The 18,662-nt window shown below is 49.6% G+C and overlaps 1 protein-coding gene across 2 annotated transcripts in view; it reads right to left on the reverse strand.

The window, feature by feature from the left end:
* VAV1 (vav 1 guanine nucleotide exchange factor) overlaps positions 1-18,662 on the reverse strand; it is a 49,984-nt gene that overhangs the window by 5,636 nt on the left and 25,686 nt on the right. The window contains exons 2-23 of one of the 2 annotated variants that reach the window (XM_004689287.2): positions 16,007-16,123; positions 15,233-15,291; positions 15,046-15,114; positions 14,760-14,868; positions 14,581-14,676; positions 12,799-12,867; positions 12,524-12,627; positions 11,886-11,985; positions 11,165-11,260; positions 10,893-10,961; positions 10,576-10,662; positions 10,392-10,477; positions 9,831-9,963; positions 9,406-9,515; positions 8,589-8,690; positions 8,284-8,381; positions 8,177-8,199; positions 7,966-8,011; positions 6,383-6,519; positions 5,976-6,041; positions 2,323-2,354; positions 271-387 (exon numbers count right to left, since the gene is read on the reverse strand). In XM_004689287.2, coding sequence (XP_004689344.1) covers positions 271-387; positions 2,323-2,354; positions 5,976-6,041; positions 6,383-6,519; positions 7,966-8,011; positions 8,177-8,199; positions 8,284-8,381; positions 8,589-8,690; positions 9,406-9,515; positions 9,831-9,963; positions 10,392-10,477; positions 10,576-10,662; positions 10,893-10,961; positions 11,165-11,260; positions 11,886-11,985; positions 12,524-12,627; positions 12,799-12,867; positions 14,581-14,676; positions 14,760-14,868; positions 15,046-15,114; positions 15,233-15,291; positions 16,007-16,123 — 1,925 coding nt within the window. The remainder of the gene's footprint in view (positions 1-270; positions 388-2,322; positions 2,355-5,975; positions 6,042-6,382; positions 6,520-7,965; positions 8,012-8,176; positions 8,200-8,283; positions 8,382-8,588; positions 8,691-9,405; positions 9,516-9,830; positions 9,964-10,391; positions 10,478-10,575; positions 10,663-10,892; positions 10,962-11,164; positions 11,261-11,885; positions 11,986-12,523; positions 12,628-12,798; positions 12,868-14,580; positions 14,677-14,759; positions 14,869-15,045; positions 15,115-15,232; positions 15,292-16,006; positions 16,124-18,662) is intronic. The other variant, XM_012729935.1, reaches the window with a different exon arrangement.

Raw genomic sequence — 18,662 nt, forward strand, 5'->3', positions numbered from 1 at the left:
GCGAGGAGTCACCAGAGCAGGAAGTTGCCCTGAGCCAGCGCCCAAGGCCCAGCTAAGCCCCTTTCTGCCCCTCCGGGAGAACGTTAATCGCCTTGCCCAGGCCTCCTGGGGACCCTGTCAGTCTTGTGGACTGTCAGTCAACGAAATAATAATACAACGGAAAAGCCAGGACACTCAGGCAATTGCTCCGCCCTCTCTGGGCACCAGCGGGGCGTGGGGGGAAGGGAGATGGGTGTGTGGGGGGGGGGACGAGTGTGGAGGGAGGATTACTTAATGCTGATGGCAAACTCCGCAGCGTCCTTCACCCTCTGCCGCACCAGGAAGGTGCCATCCGAGCGGCTGGCGAGGACGTTCTCAGCCTCAGCCCGCTCCATGGGCCCAGCGTACCTGCCGACATAAAGAGGGGAGTCGTGGGCATAGCCACCCTAGCGGCGCCGAGGCCACGCCCCCGCCCCACCTCTGGGATTTCTTAAAAATATTTGTTTTTGTGGAGAAACTGGGTGCAGGATAGAGGTGCAGGTGCGGGGGCTGAGAGGGGAGCAGAGACAGAGTGGGGAGCAGAACAGGTGGGTCTACTGAAATCCGCTGCTGAGGGGAGCAGCGGGGAGACAGGAGGGGTCTGCGGAGCCCCGTGGGTCACTCCCTGGCGGGGGATCGAACTCAGGCCTTCCCTTGGGCCTGGGTCCACGTAATTGGCTCCTTTTACCATGTTTTGGCCACTAATTTCGCCACAACTTATAAAGCGAGGGCAGACAAATCCACAACCACAAATCCACAACCAACAAAGTGCCAACACGTTTAAAGGCTCAGCTCTGAGAGCACCTGCGCCGCTCCCGCTCCGAGCCCCGAAGCCCTATTTACATGTTTTTCTTCTCATCAGGGATTTTGGGACCTAGATTTGTTCGTAAGAGGGTATTCGAACATCTTGGACCGCGACGCCTCCGCTGTTCCCCATCGCTCCAATTCTGCCCCCAAAGGGAGTCTCCCCCTCCACCACCCCACCCTCCCCCACCCCACCCCCTGGTGAGCCCCGCCCAGCAGGGGAGGACGCTGAGGGCGCAGCCCCGGAACCACAGTTCGAATCCAGGACCTGCCACTTCGTTCCTCTGTGACCTCAGGAACTGATTTGGCTACTCAGCACCCCGATTTCCTCTCTTCTTTACGAGGAAAATGAAACTGCGCGCCACCGAGGATGTTTTTGTCAAGGGGTGAAGCAAGGCAGGGTCTTGCAGCCTGGCCCACCAGGGAATCCCTTCTCCTTCCCTTCCGCGGGGGACAAAGCACTTCCCTCCTCGGTGCCTTGGTTTCCCCTGCTGCGCTGTGCAAAGGGAGCCAGAATGCCCGACGTCCGTCCGAGGCGAGGACAGTTGGTGTGCACTCGGGACTGTGGTTGGCTACGGAATCCGGGGTGCTCAGGTCTCAGGTTGCAGAGCGCCCCAGCCCTTTGTGTGAACTGAAAATCGTGCCCCAGTGGCCTAGGAGTCGAGTCCCAGCGCTGACACCTCTGCAACCTGAGTTCCATTCAGCTGAGCTCAGCCCCCATGAGGCCAGCAGACCTCTCCTGTCTCCCTGCTGCTCCCCTCCGCAGTATGTTTCAGTCCATCTGCCTGTTCTGCTCCCCACTCTTGTCTGGAGTGAATCCTCCCACCCCACCCCACTTCTGGCCTACACCCCAATTCTTGTATACATGAATAAATAAAAATAAATCTTTTTTAAAAAATCACGCTCCCTACAATTAGAAGACTGTGACTCCAGTGATTGTAAGAACCATGTTAAATGTCAGAGGTGTTAAAACATGAAAAAATGTGCCATTTTAGAATTGATGAAATGTTCTGGTAACCATGGTGCTAACAAAACAGCTAATGAAGGTCTGAGAGTGTGCTACCCGCTGGACTAAGTACTCAACAGGCAGCTCAATGAAGCCCCTAATCACCTTGAGGAGACACTGTTACTATTTTCCAGAGGGGAACCCTGAGGCAGAGAAACTGAGTCACTGGCCCAAGGTCACACGGCTGGAAAATGCTGGCACATGGATTTGAACCCAGGTGGGCTCCAGAGGCAACACTGAGCACTTCCACTGCTCGGCTCATGGGGTCTCATCAGGGAAAGGGGGTACCAGCCCAGTGAGATGCTAGCCTCCCAAGGTCCGGGACACTGTCTGCTATCTCAACAACCCGCCACAGGGGGCTGGACCCAGCTGTGGAAAACCAAGGCTTGGAGAATGAACTACCGGCTGGCATGGAGGTGGCTCCCATCTCAGCCTGGGCATCCACCCAGTACTGAGGTCCCCAAAATAAAAACAAGAAAGCTGTTCCTACTCACCAGAGATGAACAGACAGGTCCTGAGGGGGGCCCTGGGGACAGAGACAAGGCCCAGACTTAGGGCAAATTGCCCAGCTTGGCAACAGCCTTGAAGTCCCTCACGCCCTCACTCCCTCATTCCAGCACCACTTGAGTGTGTCTATTGTGATAGGCCCTGCCTCCTGGAATGCGGTCCCAAGGCCTGCTGGGAGAGACTCCCGCCTATCAGGTAAGTAGGGTTGTCTGGCCAGCTGTTCTAGCATGACCTTCAAGCCAAGAATGGCTTTTCACAATTTTAAATGGTTGGCAAAACGTAAAAGAAGTAGTGTATTTCCTGGCATGTGAGGCCTTGAGCGTCACGTGCTGGATCTGTCTGTCCAGCTCTGTTAGGACATAGAAACTTACGGGTTGTTTCCGGCTGCCTTGCGCTTCTATGGCAGGGCCGAGTAGTCACAAAGGGCTGGTCTGATCCTGGAAGCTAAAAATACTGGCTACGTGTTTATTTACAGGAAAAGTGTGTGAATCTCTGATCTAAATAAATGTACCACTGCCTGCAACACCCATTAGGGTGGTTGCTGAAAAAGGAAGAGAAAGGAGAGAGGAAGGGAGAGAAGGAAAAAAGGATGGACAGATGGATGGAAAGAAAGAAGAAGAAAGAAGGAAGGGAGGAAAGAAGGAAATGAAAATGACAAGTGTGGGCAAAGGTATGGAGAAACTGGAACCCATAGGAACATAAAACAGTGTCATCGCTGTGAAGATAAATAGAAGTTCCTCAAAAATGTGAGAATAATGTTGCCATATGACCTAGAAGTCTACTGAGTGTGTAGCCAGAAGAATTGAAAACAGGAACCCACAGAGACATCTGTACACCAATGCTCAGAACAGCATTTTTCACACAAGCCAAGTGTGGAAGCAGCCAGGAGCCCCTCGACCATCGATGGATGACCAAGATGTGGCCCGTGCATGCCGGGACTGGGAAGCTGTGGCACATTCTACAACAATGGCTGAACCTTGGGAACACGGTGCTTAGGGAAATAGACCAGTCCCAGGAAGACAAAGGTGATATGATGTCACTCATCAGAGGTCCCTAGAGGAGTCAAATCCACAGAGGCAATGGGATGTGGGCACCAGGGGCTGGAAGGAGAGGGAGGGGCTTAGTGTTTAATAGTGTAGTTTCCCTTTGGGAGGAAGAAGGAGCCCTGGAGTGGGAAGGTGGTGCCCTGGTACTTCTTTCCACTGCAGACTCACACAAGAGTTAAAATGGTCACCTTCGTGTTACTATGTTTTACCATAATTTAAAATAACAATGAGGAGGATATAAAGAACCATTACCTCTATGGAGTTCCAAAGCATGGCCCTAAAGGAAGCCCAGGCCCGGGAAGCAGTAACCCCATCGCCCCACCTCCAGCTCCTGAACACCACCAATTTGCACAGTGTGGATCTGAAATATCCACTCTGGATATTTCATTAAAATGGAATCACTGCAAAACAGACAAAATTTTATCCCTGAAGCATATGCTTTAAAATAGTTATTTTGTGTTGGGTGAGTTCCAGCTTTTTAAAGGAAGAAAAAATGAAATGTTCTATGTGCAGTGATAAGGAAGTATCCCAGGATGTATTCAGCATGGCGGGCAGGGGACAGCCAAGCTGCAAAATAGTGATTAAACCTTATAAATAAACTGGGAGGGAAATGAGAATCCATATTTGTACCACTTGTATTTTCATTAAAAAAAAAAAAAAAAACCTCCAGACAGACAAATGAACAAATGAATAATAGAAACCTCGTACAGTGGGTGGGAGCAGGGGGGCCTGGAATGGAAAGGGAAAGCGTCATCTTTTCTGTCTTTTCACAGCACCTTCACTGTAATGGCAGAGGAGGCAGCGAGGGTGGGTGCAGACTTAAGGAGATGGCAGAAACTGGGGAGCTGTCCAGACCATGGCTTCGGAATGCCACATCCCACAGAGAGGGCAGAGCTCTTTGGAGAAATGGTTGATGCCAAGGTGGGGGCAGGGGTGATCAAGAGACAGCAGGGGGGGAGAGGTGCTGGAAAACAAGGAGGAGATCCAGTAATGATGAAGATGAGTGAAAAGAACAGAAAAGCTGACCTGAAGGACCTCCTGCTGGCCAAAGCTGAGCTGATTTAAAAAGACTACAAAAGAGAGACGGAGAGAGACTGACTGATTGATTAATCAATCAGAGAGAACTGATAGATTGAGACACACATATATACGATGATTGATACAGAGATACAAAGGTGATCATTAAATACACAGTGATTGATTGATAAATAAGTACATAGATGAGTGACATAAAATGCATAGATTCATACTGATAGAGGTACAGATACACAGATAAGGACACATGATTTTAGATAGATATGAAGATCATTGATTGACATATATGTGATTGATGGATTGACGGGTATGTATAAATAGACATAGATGCATACATGATAGCTAGATGTATAGATACATAGATGATTGTTAGGTAAATATATAGAAGACCGATTGGTAAGTGGATACGTACATAAATGATTTATAGATACATAGCTGATTGATACATAGATACACAGGTGATCGTTACCACATGACTGATAGCTATGTAAACATTAGGAACATGGATGCTAGGCAGGTGCATAGGTATGTAGGTCTATGCACACCTACATACACATATATAGATTAGAAGAAATGACTTTTTCTTTCTAATGTTTCTATATAGAACTTCAGCTGATAAATTTGGAAGCAACAGTGTAGTGGAAACTATATAGCCCCATTGTCAAGAAACCTGAGCAACTCCAGACAACAAAAAATATATATAGGGAAGATATTTTTTAATAAATTGACAAAATTTAAACACAGACTACGGATTAAATAATAGTATGATATCGATGGTATGGTTGTGTAAGAGAAGGTTTTCAGGAAGTATGTAGGAATAAAGGGGAAATATGTCTGTAGATTGACTTCCAAATGTTTCACGATTAGTAAATAATAAAATTTAAATAAAGATTGCAGAGAGAGAGAGACCAAGCGGGATGACATGTCAACAATCAGTAAGTTGGGGCTGAGGAGTGCATTGTTCTCACTTCTGGCAGTCTGATATGATATAAAATTAAGGTGACAAGAATGGAGGGGTGTTCCCTCTTAGCTTTGATGTGAGCTGTGACAAAAAGCAAGGGAACAGCTGAAGCTTGGGGAAAGTCCAAAAGATTAGAGTCATCCTGGTAAGGAAAAGAATTGGTGAGCAGACCCATCCTAAGAACAAGAGGCTGGACAGAGAAGACGTTAGGAAGGATGGAGGAATGAATGGGAAATATGTCCATAATCTGACTTTTCGGTGTTTTTAAAAATATTTGGTGGGCTAAGAGGCATGGCTGGGTATGACCATGGCAATCCAGGGCTCCCTTCAGCACCTCTGAAGGAAGGTGGACACTAGCCAGCCTCAGAAACCCTGTTCCTCCCTACATGAGGGAGACAACCTTCCTTCAAGAAAAAAAGGGAAAATACCTATACTCAGGGTGGTGCTGGCTTGGCTCCGTCAACAAGGTAGGCAATTTGAGCTCAGGAATGACCTGTCAAAATGGGCAGCCCCTTCTCTATGTCCAAAGTGTCTCCCAAGGCTGGCTGCCCTCACAGGACCCCTTTGCCCAAGATCCAACCAGACTTGAGGGACTCACATGCACGTAGGGCTTGACCTTGTTACAGGGAAACCAGCCAACTTCATTGGTAGATATATTCCTGCCCTAAAATGGCAGGAGGGAAAGACAAGAACAAAGAGGTTACCATCAACCCACATATGTGTGCATCCTTAGGCTATATAACAGAGCCTATGGGCTCTGGCAGTGGCCACTCCAGCTGCCCTGCTATCTATCTCCCTTTGTCCTGAGTGGCCCAGAAAGGTACCTCCAATATCAGTTTCCTGGGTAGTCAGCCCGAAAAATCCCTGTCTAAACCACCCTCCCCATAGCATCCAGAGTGGCATTCCGTTGCAAGAAAAATTCAGTGCCCCCTTTTGCCAAGGTCACTAACACCTACAACACCATACTTGGGTCCTTCCCCATCACTCCCAGGACCCAGACTGTACCTCCCACCAGTTCTGCTCAGCCTCAGCCTTGGTGAGCTCCACAATGTCTCCAGAGTTGAGTCGCAGAGGAGGCCCAAGGGCTCCTGGTGGTGGAGGAACCCCATAGTACTCCTGACACACCTCCATTTTGGGAAGACCTGGAGAGGAGGGAAGGTAGAGGTATGATGTGATTAGTATTCAAGGATTTCCGACCCTGAGTCTGCCACCCTTCAGAATGCCCAAATTTTTTAAAACTGATAATATCAAGTGATAGCAGGGACATGGAGCAACTGGAATGCTCTTATACTTTTGGTGGGGATCCACTTCGGAAAACCATTTGGCAGTGCCTACAATACTAAAACTCAATAAATTTCTAACTGGTGATTCAGCAATTCCTCTCTAGTATGCAGTCATGCTTCTTTTTTTTAAAGATTTATTTATTTATTCATATATAACTGGGGTACAGGTCAGAGATGCAGGGGTGAGAGGATTCACCAGCAACAGAGTGGGGAACAGAACAGGCAGATCAACGAAGTACACTGCTGAGGGGAGCAGCAGGCGGGCCAGGAGAAGTCTGCCGTGCCATGTGGATCTCCTCCAGGGCAGGTGGAAATCAAACTCATGCGGAAGTGGCTTAAGCTTCTTAGTGCTGTGCTTTAACCCACTGCGCCACCAGGGAGGGCCCACAGTCATGCTCCTTTTAAGGATATTTTGGTTAACAGGTACGATAGTTTGTCCCCATAGGCTCTGTTATATAGCCTAAGTATGTAGTAGGTTATACCATGTAGGTTTGTGTAGTTACACGCTATCATGTTAGTATAACTAAATCATCTAAAGATGCATTTCTCAGACCACATCCCCATTATTAAGTGAGACATAACTGTACACCAAAGAGAAACGAGAACACATGTTCACCAAAGTAATAGGCTAGAATATTCACAGCAAACTGATTCATGATTGTCAAAAATTGATAAAGAACCAAATTTCCTCAATAAGATGGATGAACAGATTATGGTAGAAGTGCATTGTGGAATACTACACAGCAGTGAAAAGAGCAATGTACTAGTACAAGCAACAAATCAATAAATCTCAAAAACATGCAGAATAAAAGAAATCAGAGTAAGTAGAAGTATATACTGCCTGATTTCATTTTATGAAGTTCAAGAACAGGTAAAACTAATTCATAGGGAGAGGAGTGAGATAATTGTTCCCTCCTCTAGGATACTGACACTTTACTAAAACATTTTATCATGATATTTTTTGATCAGAATCAGTAGGAAGGGAGGAAAGGGCCATCAGACTCATGCCACTCTGGCTAAGACTGTAAAGGAGTTTGCCAGCAAGGGGGGAAAGAAAGAGAATTTAAAAAGTGGATAAGAAAAATGAGCATCTCAACAAGGGTAGTTATGCATGCATCCCTTCGCTGTATTGGGTCAAAGCAAATAAAGAATTTCAGTCAATTATATTAAAATTCCTTTTGGGTTTCTAGAACTAGAATAAGTGCAGGACATTATGTGATCATTAATATAATTGTTCAGACCTGCCCTAGGTCAGGCAAATACCTGATTTCTCCCCCCCCCCCCCACATAGTGATCCTGACTCACCTATCTCGTTCTTCTTTTTTTCCTGAGCCCTGCGATGTAACTTGTCCTACAGAAAGAGACCAAGAAGTCAGTCATGGCTACCTATTCCCTGGAGGCTTCTCAATCCCTGAGTATCCAGTATAGGACTAGGCCCACTGCTGGTGTCTCCCGTTTTCTCTTCACCTTACTCCCCATGACTTTTCATGCACAGAAAGGAACATGGAGGCCTTACCTTTTTCAGAGTCCCTGAAAAATCTATGGGAAGGAAAAGGAAATAGTCAGGATGGGAGACTCTCCATGCAGAACCAAGTCCACCTCCCACCTCTCTCTCATTTGTACCTTGCCCTTGTCGGCCACAGGGTGGAACCCTCCCCAGACACTCCTTGTGTGCAGGTGCCTTGCACCGATGACAACGGTAGCCCTGATAGAAAGTGCCTCTGGGATGCAGGAAGAGATAAAGAGTCAGTGATGCTGAATAGACACCAGTCATTTTGCCAAGCAAGTGAAGGGTCCTCTGGGGTTCTTTTTAGGGCAGGAAAGAGATGGAGAGCCTCCCACCTCTCAATTCAAGAGCTTGGCAACTGGAGGAGGCACTCTAAAGTTGACCAAGCCCAAGACCCAGGCCCAACCTCCCAGACTCCCACCTCAGCAGCATTTGGCAAGCTTTGCAGGATGCAGTCTCCTCAAAGGAAAACATCTGGAAGTCATGCCCATTGGCAGCGGCATTCTCAGGGTAGATGTTAGAGCTGGCAAAGGAAGAAAGTTCATGCAATGAGGTACATGCTGCAACTTGGATATATCAGGACTTCGTTACTTTTCATGGCTGAGTACTATTCCATCGTGTGGATATACTGTATTGTGTTTTCCATCCACCTGTCCATTGATGGACATTTGGGTCGCTGTCATCTTTTGGCTATTGTAAATAGTGCAGCTACAAGAACTGGTGGAGACAGAACGTAGTTACTAGATGCTGGGAGGCAGGAAATGAGGAGTGATTACTAATAAGGGGCAGTGTCTCCTTTGAGGATGAAAACCCTCAAGGTGGTAGTTGCACAACACTGTGAATGAATTAAATGTCACTGAGTTATACACTTTAAAAGGGCTGTTCTCTTTATTATGTGAATTTCACCTCAAGAAGAAGAAAAAACGAGGAGGGGGGAAAGAAAGAGGAGAAAGGGAGGGAGAAAAAGAAGGAGGGGGAAGAGGGAGGAAGGAGTCCCAGGCAAGTAGTTGAACCTTGCCACTCAGAGCCCACGACCCTGCAGTCGCCTGGTCGACCAGCGGACTTGGCCCTGCGGGGACGGAAGCCTCTCTGTCTCATTTCCCAGGGGAGGAAACTAAGGTTCAAAACGGTCCCACAAAATGGCAGACAGAGGTGAGACAGAGCAGAGCATGGCTTCCCAGTCCCTGCCCCCAGGTGACCGTCCTCTGAGGGCAGAGAGATGGAGAAGAGGGGCTCACATGGCCATCTCGAACTGCTCCATCCACTTCTTCTTCAATTCTCGCGTCTTAAAGAAGAGCTCGTAGCCCTGGGTGCCTTGGTCCTCGATCAGGAGAAACATGTGAGTCCACTGCAGGAGCAGGGTTTAGAATGAAGGCCCCACCCTGAAGAGGGCAGGAGCACACACCCACTCACCCCTGCTCAGGGAGGGGTAAGGCCAGTGTCAGCCTCTGGCCCCCAGGAGAACCAAGCACCCATACCCTTGTCAAAGAACTGCCAGCGCAGCTGAGCACATAAACATGCGGATTAAAAATCGCACATATGTACACACACTCATATCTCACACACACACACGGGCATTCCAAAGGCCAAGTACACTGGGACTCCTCAAGCTGTATCGGGGCTCCCGGGATTGGGGTCCCCGAGTCTGGCCTCAGAGTCGCACCTTCTTGTTGTCGCGATCTCCACAAGAGTCATCTCGAACTTGGAAGCTGTGCAGATGCACGAAGTTCTTCAGTTCATAGGAGTCTCCTCTGCGCTTACAGAGGAGCAGGGCCTTGTCCAGCAGGAAGGCGTACCTGGAGGCAGCTGGGTGAGGGGCTCCCGCGGGGACCGTCCCAACGGCCTCCACGGCTCTCTGAGGCCCACGCCCTGGCCCAGCCCAGTCCAGCCCGGCCCAGTGCTGTCCACCTGGGGCCACTTTCGTCCTCTGCGCCCACTTGAGCACGCTCAACTGCTCATCGTGACCTCACCCAGAAGATCCGCGCTGGCCCTGCCACTTAGGGATCTCAGCTCCAGGCTCATGTCGAGACTCTGCCTGCCAATCGAGCTCGTCTACCCTCCCCCTTCTCTGGGCAACCCCACCCACCTGTCTATCTAGAAACTTGGCCCAACCCCTCCCCGGCCTCTCACCCCACCCCCTGTGCTTGGCCCCGCCCACTGCCCCTCTAAGGCCTGGGGCAAGCCCTTGCCAGGCTCAGTCGTGGCTCACGCCCGCTGTGCGCACCTGTCCATCTTGGAGCGCCGTTCCATGGTGGTAATCTTGAGCTCCCCGTCGATTTTGGGCCGGCCGTAATTGGCCAGAGACTTGTCCTATGCAGCAAGCAGGGAGTCTGTCAAGGGGCCCCCAAGAAGGAGCCAAAATCCCCTCCCAGGGGCCACACCCTTGGCATTCCCGGGTCCCCCCTCACCAGGTTCTCGATAGACAGCTGGAAGTTGGTGATCTGTCTCAGTGTCTCATTGTCCCGCTTGACCTCATTCACGCACTGTGCCAGATCCTACGGGTGGGGCAGGGGTGAGCCGGGGCTCCCCACCCCCCACCCGGGGCCCAACAGAGGCTTAAAGGAAGTGTCCACCGCATGTTGGTACCCTTAAGGGGTTGCCGCAAATGACTTATGACTGCCATATGGGTTTGTCACCGTGTGGTGGGAGGTCCCGGGTGTGACTTGTGGCGAGGGCACCACCCGCTCTGCCTTGAATGTGTCCATGCCCCTCCCGGCCCACTCACCCTCATGGCATCCAGAGCCAGCCGCAAGTTCTCCTTCTCTAGAGGGTCTTGTGTGTGTTTCACCAGCTCCTGCGTGGCCAAGGGCACAGACATAACCTGGGGTGCCCCTTCTCCAGGGGTGGGGGTATGTTTCCTCCAAATGAGCCTGGCCAGCAGCTCTCCTTATTCACCCGGCTGTCCCTGGAGGCTGGGGCATGGCCTGGGCGATTCCTCCCAGCCCCCACTCCCATGGCTCGGGCCAAGCCCAGGCTCAGGAGACCCCTCTTGCACACCTGAAGAAGGAGGTGATACTTGAGCACACGCTGCATTGGCACCATCAGCAGGTCCCTCAAGGTGAACCTCCCATTGTTTGCTCGCTGAGAACATTCCTAGGGGGTCAGAGAAAGGGGTGGGCAAGATGAGGAGGAGGCAAGTATGAGTTGTCCTAGAACTGAAGAGCCTATCTCTCCAGGCTAATAAGGAAGGAAGAAAGTGGTAGGGTGAAGGGCAGTTTAAGACCTAATTGGAAGGCTGCCCAGGATGGAAGACCAGGACTCTGCCAGTGAGCAGAGCTGCAGAGGGGAGGGGTGGATGTGGAGGGCCCGAGGGGGCAGGAAAGGCTGGGCGCACGCACACTTGATCTCTTATCAGGCCTATGGTTTCTTTGCTTCCACTAGGCGCACGGCTTCAGGCTGGGATTAAGTCCAGCATGAGGCTCAGTCTGGGATCTGAGTCTGGCGGAGCTCAGCGTGAAGTTGGAGCCCAGCCAGGCTTGAGGCTCGACTTGGGGCTGGGGTTAGTTTAGAGTCAGAGTTCAGTGCAGGGTCAGGACCACAGCCTGGCATGGGAGGTCAGCCCCGAGCCGAGGTCTAACTGGGGTCAGGGTCCCGTTCTCTGGCCCACCCTGACCTACCCCATTTCCCTGACATGTCTGGTCAGCCCCTTCTCTCCCCCCAAACTTTCCAGCGGAAACCCTAACTGGACCGTGGCATGGGGGGTGAGCGCAGGCTCTACCTCCAGCTTCATCTTCACATCCTCCCGGGCTGTGGCAACCTGGTCCAGATGCCTGCTCGCTGACTCCACCTGGCTGCAGTATCGGCCATACACAAGGAATCTGCAGGAAGAGCACAGGTGACGGTGGTGGGCACCAAGGTGGGCACCTGGCTCCTTCCCAGCTGGGGGATGCTGACCCGTAGGCCTCCCACCTATTGAAGGTCATAACCACCCCCACTCCGGTGGAGTGATTACAGCCTTAAATGAGGTTTGCACAAGGCGCTCAGCCCAGCACCCAATGTATCTATGTCTGTTCAGTGTTCTTTCGGTTAACACTAATTAAGCACTCACAGTGTGTCGGGCCTGTGCTGAGCACGGTAGACAGCAATTTATTCAGTCCTCAACCCCTGGGAGGCATGTTTCTCTGCCACCCTGATTTTATAGATATGGAATAAGAAGCACAGAGAGATTGAGTGACTTCCCGGTACCACACAGCTCACAAAAGGCAGAGCAGGGAACTGAACCAGAGCTGGGCAGGCCAATACCAGAGGAGGGGAAGCTCCCCGGTGTGATGGCCTCTGAAGGTGCAACTCCCAAAAACCCAGCCTAGTCAGGGCAGGGTGATGCCTAGGACTCTGGGCTGCTCAGCTGCGTCTCACCTCTCCTTGTATTTGATGAAGACTTGGTAGAGGGTGGATGCAGCAGGGGTGATCAGAGCTTCCTTCATATCCTTTATGAATAGGGTATGCACTTGAAGCAGGTCCTGATCAGAGAGAGGAGTGAGTAGGGCCAAGCCTGAGACTCAGGAAGCCAGGCAGGAGAAGGGTATTACACCCATTCTGTGGTAGTCGACTCCCCAGGGCTCCAGGGACAGATGGGGCCAGCACTACCCCCACTATCAAAGGCCTGGGAGGTCTGTGATGAGCTGGCTCACCTCGATGTTGATGAAGATGGTCTCAATGTCTTGAGGTTTGAGGAACCGCTGCAAAGGTTTCATGAAGTGCTGCAAGGAGGGCAAGAGGATGAAGGATGGTGAGCTCCAGAGACAGAGACAAAGAGACAGAGATGGAAAGAGGCAAACAGAAACAGGACAGGAGAGAAAAAGATAGACAAGAAAACAGTGACAGAAACAGTTACAAAAAGGTGAAGACAATCCACACAAGAATGTGTCCACAAACATTCACAGCAGAATTACTCAGAGTAACCAAGAATAGTGGGAACAACCCAAATGCCCATCAGGAGAATGATAAGCAACACACACTTTATCCAGATAGTGGAATATTACTCAGCCGTGAAAATGAGGGAAGCCCAGGCACGTATAAAAATAGGTGAACCTTGAAAATGTAATGCTTTGGGAGATAAGTCAGATATAAAGGTTATTAATATGAAATATTCCAAATTGCAAATTCACAGAAACAGGGATAGCACATCTAGTAGTTTTGCTACAAAATTTTTGCCACCTAACTATTAGCTATAAAGCAATTCTTTATAAATAAGAAAAGAATAACTGATCAACAATTTAGTTTCATTTCTCCAAATACAAATTAATCAACCACCTTTTTTTAAATTTATTTAAGCTGGTTGTCAGTTTAGTTTCACTTCCCCATTGACAGAATAAGAAACCAACTCTTTGCAAAGTGATGGGTTATCATTTTCCAGTACAACAGCATGCGACCTGATGTTACACTCTGATTTCACGTGTGTTGCAAGTTTGATCACCAACTAGTACCCCGCAAAATGTATAATATTATGAACAAACAAGAAGCTCATAAGCAAGTGCATAGGTACATCTCCCCCCCAAATTGTCATAAGTGTACACATTTTTAAATGTATCTGAATATTTTGTATTTGTGGGATTTTTTTAAGATTTATTTATTTTATTCATACAGAACTGGGGTCCAGGCCAGAGATGCAGAGGGTGAGAAGCTTCACCAAAGACAGAGCGGGGAGCAGAACAGGCAGAACGACCAAGTACACTGCCGAGGGGAGCAGCGGGCGGGTCGGGAGAGGTCTGCCGCGCCATGTGGTCACCTCCGGGACAGGCGGGAATCGAACTCATGCGGAAGTGACTTTAGCTTCTCAGTGCTGCGCTTTAACCCCCTGCGCCACCAGGGAGGGCCGTATTTGTGTTTTTAATGTAGTCGTGCTCCACATTTCATGCCTTTTAAATGTCCCTCTTTCCTTTCTCATTCTTTTCTCTTTCACAGCAAACTTAAACACAACAAGTAGCTATATGACAAATACGTTTGCGGTGACACTATCTTAAACTGAAAGTAGTTTAGCGGTGTCCAGTTTAGTAGTTTAGTGGTGGTGGGGTGCTCAGAGCCTGTGGCTATGGGATTCTTTGGTGAATAATGAAAATGTTCCAAAACTGAACAGTGGTGATGACTGCACAGCTTTATGTTCCAAAACCAGTGACTGCATTGCATGGTACGGTAATTAAATCTCAATAAAGCTAAAGAGAGAGAGAGAGAGAGAGAAACCATAATGACAAGAAAACAGAAAGATACAGACAGGGATAGAGAGATATGCAGGGCGAGACACCCAGGGAAAAGGAGACAGAGACACAAGACAGAAGCAGCGTAAAAGATAGAGAACCCCAGAGATAATGGGAAAGGGCGAGCCCCAAAGCGATGGGCCAGGGGCGCCTAGAGGCGCGTGCCCCGAGTGGCATCCCTGGGGGGTGGGGGGCAGCTCCTGCGCATGCGCCTGGCACCTGCTGGATGGAGCCCAGCGTGTCCGTGTACTTCTCCTCCGTCTGCTGGATCTCTCGCAGGCAGCAGCACCGCTTGTCATACTCGGTCATCTTGGGCTGAGAGTGGGGCGAGAAGCGGTTGGGGGCGCCGATCTGCCCCACCCAGTGCCCATCCAAGCCTCGCACTCTGCCCCACGCACCGGCATGGGCAGCGGCTCCGAGCGCATGAGGTCCTCATAGATCTCATCGCCCTCAGCCTCCTCGTTCTCCACACAGTCGTACAGGTCTTCATCCTCCTCCACTGTGTCGCTGGGGGACAGGCAGTCAGGCGCGGCCGCCAGAGCACCCAGCCAGGGGCCCCTCCACCAGTCCCAGATCAAAGGTGTGTCCCCATGGACCCCGGAGCAGAATTATGTCCCGTCGCACCCCCAGGGCAGGACCCTGTCTCCCCAGACCCCAGAGTAGGGCGCAGCCCCAGACACTCACTCAATCTGGTCAGACAGGCCACTGTAGATGTCATCGTCACCCACACTGTCCTCGTCGGTGGGGAAGGGCCTGAAGGAGCAGGAGGTGAGCAGAGGGTGGGGGTGGGCAGGGAGGGGCTTCAGGCAGGAGGAGGCTTGCTGCCAAAGAGGCCCAAGGCTGTCGGCTGTGGGCTCATGTAGGTACTTACATGATCCCCTTGTTCTGGGCAATAGGGGTCCAGGACAGCGCCGACAGGGTATAGATGACCTGTAGCAAAGGCCCTCTGCTCAGTGCACCCTTGCACGCCCACTCACCAGGCCATAGCCTCTGACTCCGAGCGCCTCAACTGGATCTCGTGGTGCACCCCCAAGCTCTAGGAGCCTAATTCAGAGTGGTCCCTGTTTGCTCTCCCCCTGCCAGCTTCCCTATGTTCCCTTCACTGAACACCTACCACTGGATCCCATTCTATTTAATCCTCACAACCACTCAGACAGGATGAAGGACATTCCACCCACATGCCAGACTAGGAGCGAGGGCTCAGAGAGGCACAGCCACATATCTGAGGCCACACAGCAAGTGGCAGGGCAGGACTCCAACCCAAGTAAAGCTCTTTGTGTCTGGCATAGTCTGGTCTGGCTCATCAGCCGTTGCCCAGGGCAGATGTTCATTAAAATCCAATCTACCCAGGGCCTCCCTGGTGGCACTAGTGGCTGGGCTGCACATTGTGGGGCTGGAGGCAGCCACTGTAGCGCAAGTTCAATCCCCAGCCAGGGAGCGACCCACATGGCACGGCAGACCTCTCCTGTCTCACCCACTCCTCCCCTCAGCAGTGTGTTTCAGTCGATCTGCTGCTCTACTCCCCACTCTGTCTCTGGTGTCTCCTCTCACCTCCCCCATCCTCACACTCCGGCCTGTACCCCCGTTCTTGTATGCATAAGTAAATGAATCTTTTTTTTTTTTAAATCCAATCTACCCAGTTTACCTTCCCAAAATCCTGCACATCGAAAAGGTCAAAGGCCTCAAATAGCTCACTCCGCTTAAGGCCAAACTTGTCACAGCAGGTAGATAAGAAGGTCCGGATGTTCTTAAGGCACAGGAACTGTGGGGAGAGAGTGAGGTACGCGTGGCAGAAACATGAAAGGGCAGGCTGAACCCCGGGTGTCCGGGCTGGAGGACATCGTGGAAGGGAGAAGAGCACAGATCCCTCTAAGTAGCCACAGCCTCTATGATAAACAGCAAGCTGGGCCTGGAGCCCATTCCACCCTGAACTTTTCTTCACTGAGCTAAAATTCACATGTCACTTAACAATGGGAGATGTTCTGAGAAATGCACTTTGACCATTTCATCACAAGTGTCCATCACGGTGTGGTTACACAGACCTAGGTGGTACAGCTAGGACACACCGCACTGTGCGATGGAGCCTGGGGGCCCCTGTCCGCTGCCCCGTCAGGTCCTTCCTTGACCAAAGGTATCACGTAATGCTCCACTGTGCACGTGCAGTGGAGTATGATGAGCCATTGAAAGCAAGGAAGTGCCCAAACCCTTAGACAGAAAGTGGATTAGTGATTGCCAGGAGCTGGTGGGAGAAGAAATGCTTTGGGCATGGGGTTCTTTTGGGGGCAAAGAAAATATTCCAGACTTAGACAGTGGTGGTGGTTGGACAACATTGTGAATGTATTAAAAACAATGAATTGTTCACTTTAAAATAGTGAATTTTATGGTATGTGAGTTATATTTCAAATTTTTAAAAATGCATTTTCCAGATCCTTCCACTCATATTTACTCAGTGAAACCTCCTGTAGACACCTGAGTCAAGTCTCATCCCTCCTCTGTCCACAGCCCTCCAGGGCTCTCACCTCTCTTGGAGAAAATTCATCTTCCCTGAAGCAAGCAGAACTCTGCACACCTGCCCCCCTTTCCTCGGCCCCACTCACTCTGCTTTAGACGCTCGGGCCTCCTTGCCCTTCCTCCAGTACGGGGCGGGCACAGTCCTGCCCCAGGGCCTTTGCACTGGCTGTTTCCCCTCTTGCAGGGCTCTTTTCCCTGCCTTCTGGACTGAGCTGTGCCCTCCTCCACCCCCTCTCCCAAAACTTCAACATGGGGCTGCCTTTGGAGATGGGAGCTTTAAATAGGTAACTAAAGTAAAATGGGCCCTAATCCACTCTGACTGGTGTCCCTATAGCAAAGACTCAGCACACCCAGTAAGAAACCTTTGTGAGGGTGTAGGGAGATGTCCAACCCTATTTAAAATGAGAGCCCCTACTTACTCTGCATTTTCTTTCGTTTTTTTTCCTCTTCTTCCTAATGTGCATTTTCTATTCTCCCTGAAGGTGCTTCAGCTGTTTTCTTTATTGTCCATCTCCCCCAAATAAATGCCCATTTTAGCACTGTCTTCTTGCCAGAGTGGACGTCCAGCATCCAAACAGTGCTTATCAGCAGTAGAACCCAAATAAATATTTGTTAATGGATGGATGGATGGCAGTGGAGCCTAGAAAGCTCCATTTCACAATAACAGACTCCAGATGACTCCTGTGAATGTGCCAGCCCATACTCTGATTCTACAATAACAGTGTCTGCATTTCTTAGATGCCTAGGATGCGTGATCAGACACTCAGATTTATCCCGTTCTCATGACAGCCCCATGAGTTTTTAATGTGCATTTTACCTACCAGGAAGCAGGCTCAAAGAGGCAAGGAAGCCTCCCAAGATAATTATTAACAGGAAAAGCAGGTCAATGAAGAGCTGAAATTTAACCCCTGTATGGTGTGAATCTACAGCCAACTTCGTTGACCACAATTTCCATGTATTGCTTTGCCCTCAGTTCCCAGCACTGGCTCTCTATTATTTTCAACTTAAATATACTTTAAATCAAAAATTATGTATATTTACAGTGATGATCTGATACCAGTATTCATAGGGACAAGATTATTACAGTCACGCTAATTAACTTGTCTCACATAGTCACCATGCTTTTGTGTGTAATGAATATATCTGAAATCTACTCTCTTATATATTTCCACTGTTCAGTACAATGTCATTAAGAAGGTCATCATGCCTCTAGATTGAATCTCTAGACTGGGTCATCCTATGTAACTGCAGCCTCTTGACCAATACCTTTTCTGCTAATTTCTCTCTGCCCCCTACAAACATATATAGAGATGGTATTCTTGCAAGGAGACTACTATTATTATCCTCATTTTACAGACAAGGAAACTGAGGCAGGAACAGAAACAGCCAGGATGCAGCTCACTATCAAGCCTTATGCTGTAGCTGCCACGCTCAGTAGTTGACCACATGACATATATAGGGCACCGATGTATCTCCCACTGCCACATTCAGGTTCTAGCTTTTTCTCAGTTACTCCCACAACCACAATATATATGGAATGTGGACTTTACATAAATGAATGTATTTCAGAAAAGAACTTTATCTCCTACTATCAAAGGAAACCAAGACCATTTGCCATAACAGATGCAAGTGTAAAATAAATAAAATGTAAACTGAGCTATTGGTCTAGATGGATCATGTTGCCTGCCCAAAGGCTTGTCTTTTCTGTCAAAAAGAGATTAGCAATGGGTAGTGACACATAAAAGACAAAGTAGCAATTCAACACCCATTCCTGATTAACAAAAAAAAAA

This window comes from Condylura cristata, unplaced genomic scaffold (assembly GCF_000260355.1).
Source record: "Condylura cristata isolate star-nosed mole 26May11 unplaced genomic scaffold, ConCri1.0 scaffold00025, whole genome shotgun sequence".
NCBI lineage: Eukaryota > Metazoa > Chordata > Mammalia > Eulipotyphla > Talpidae > Condylura > Condylura cristata.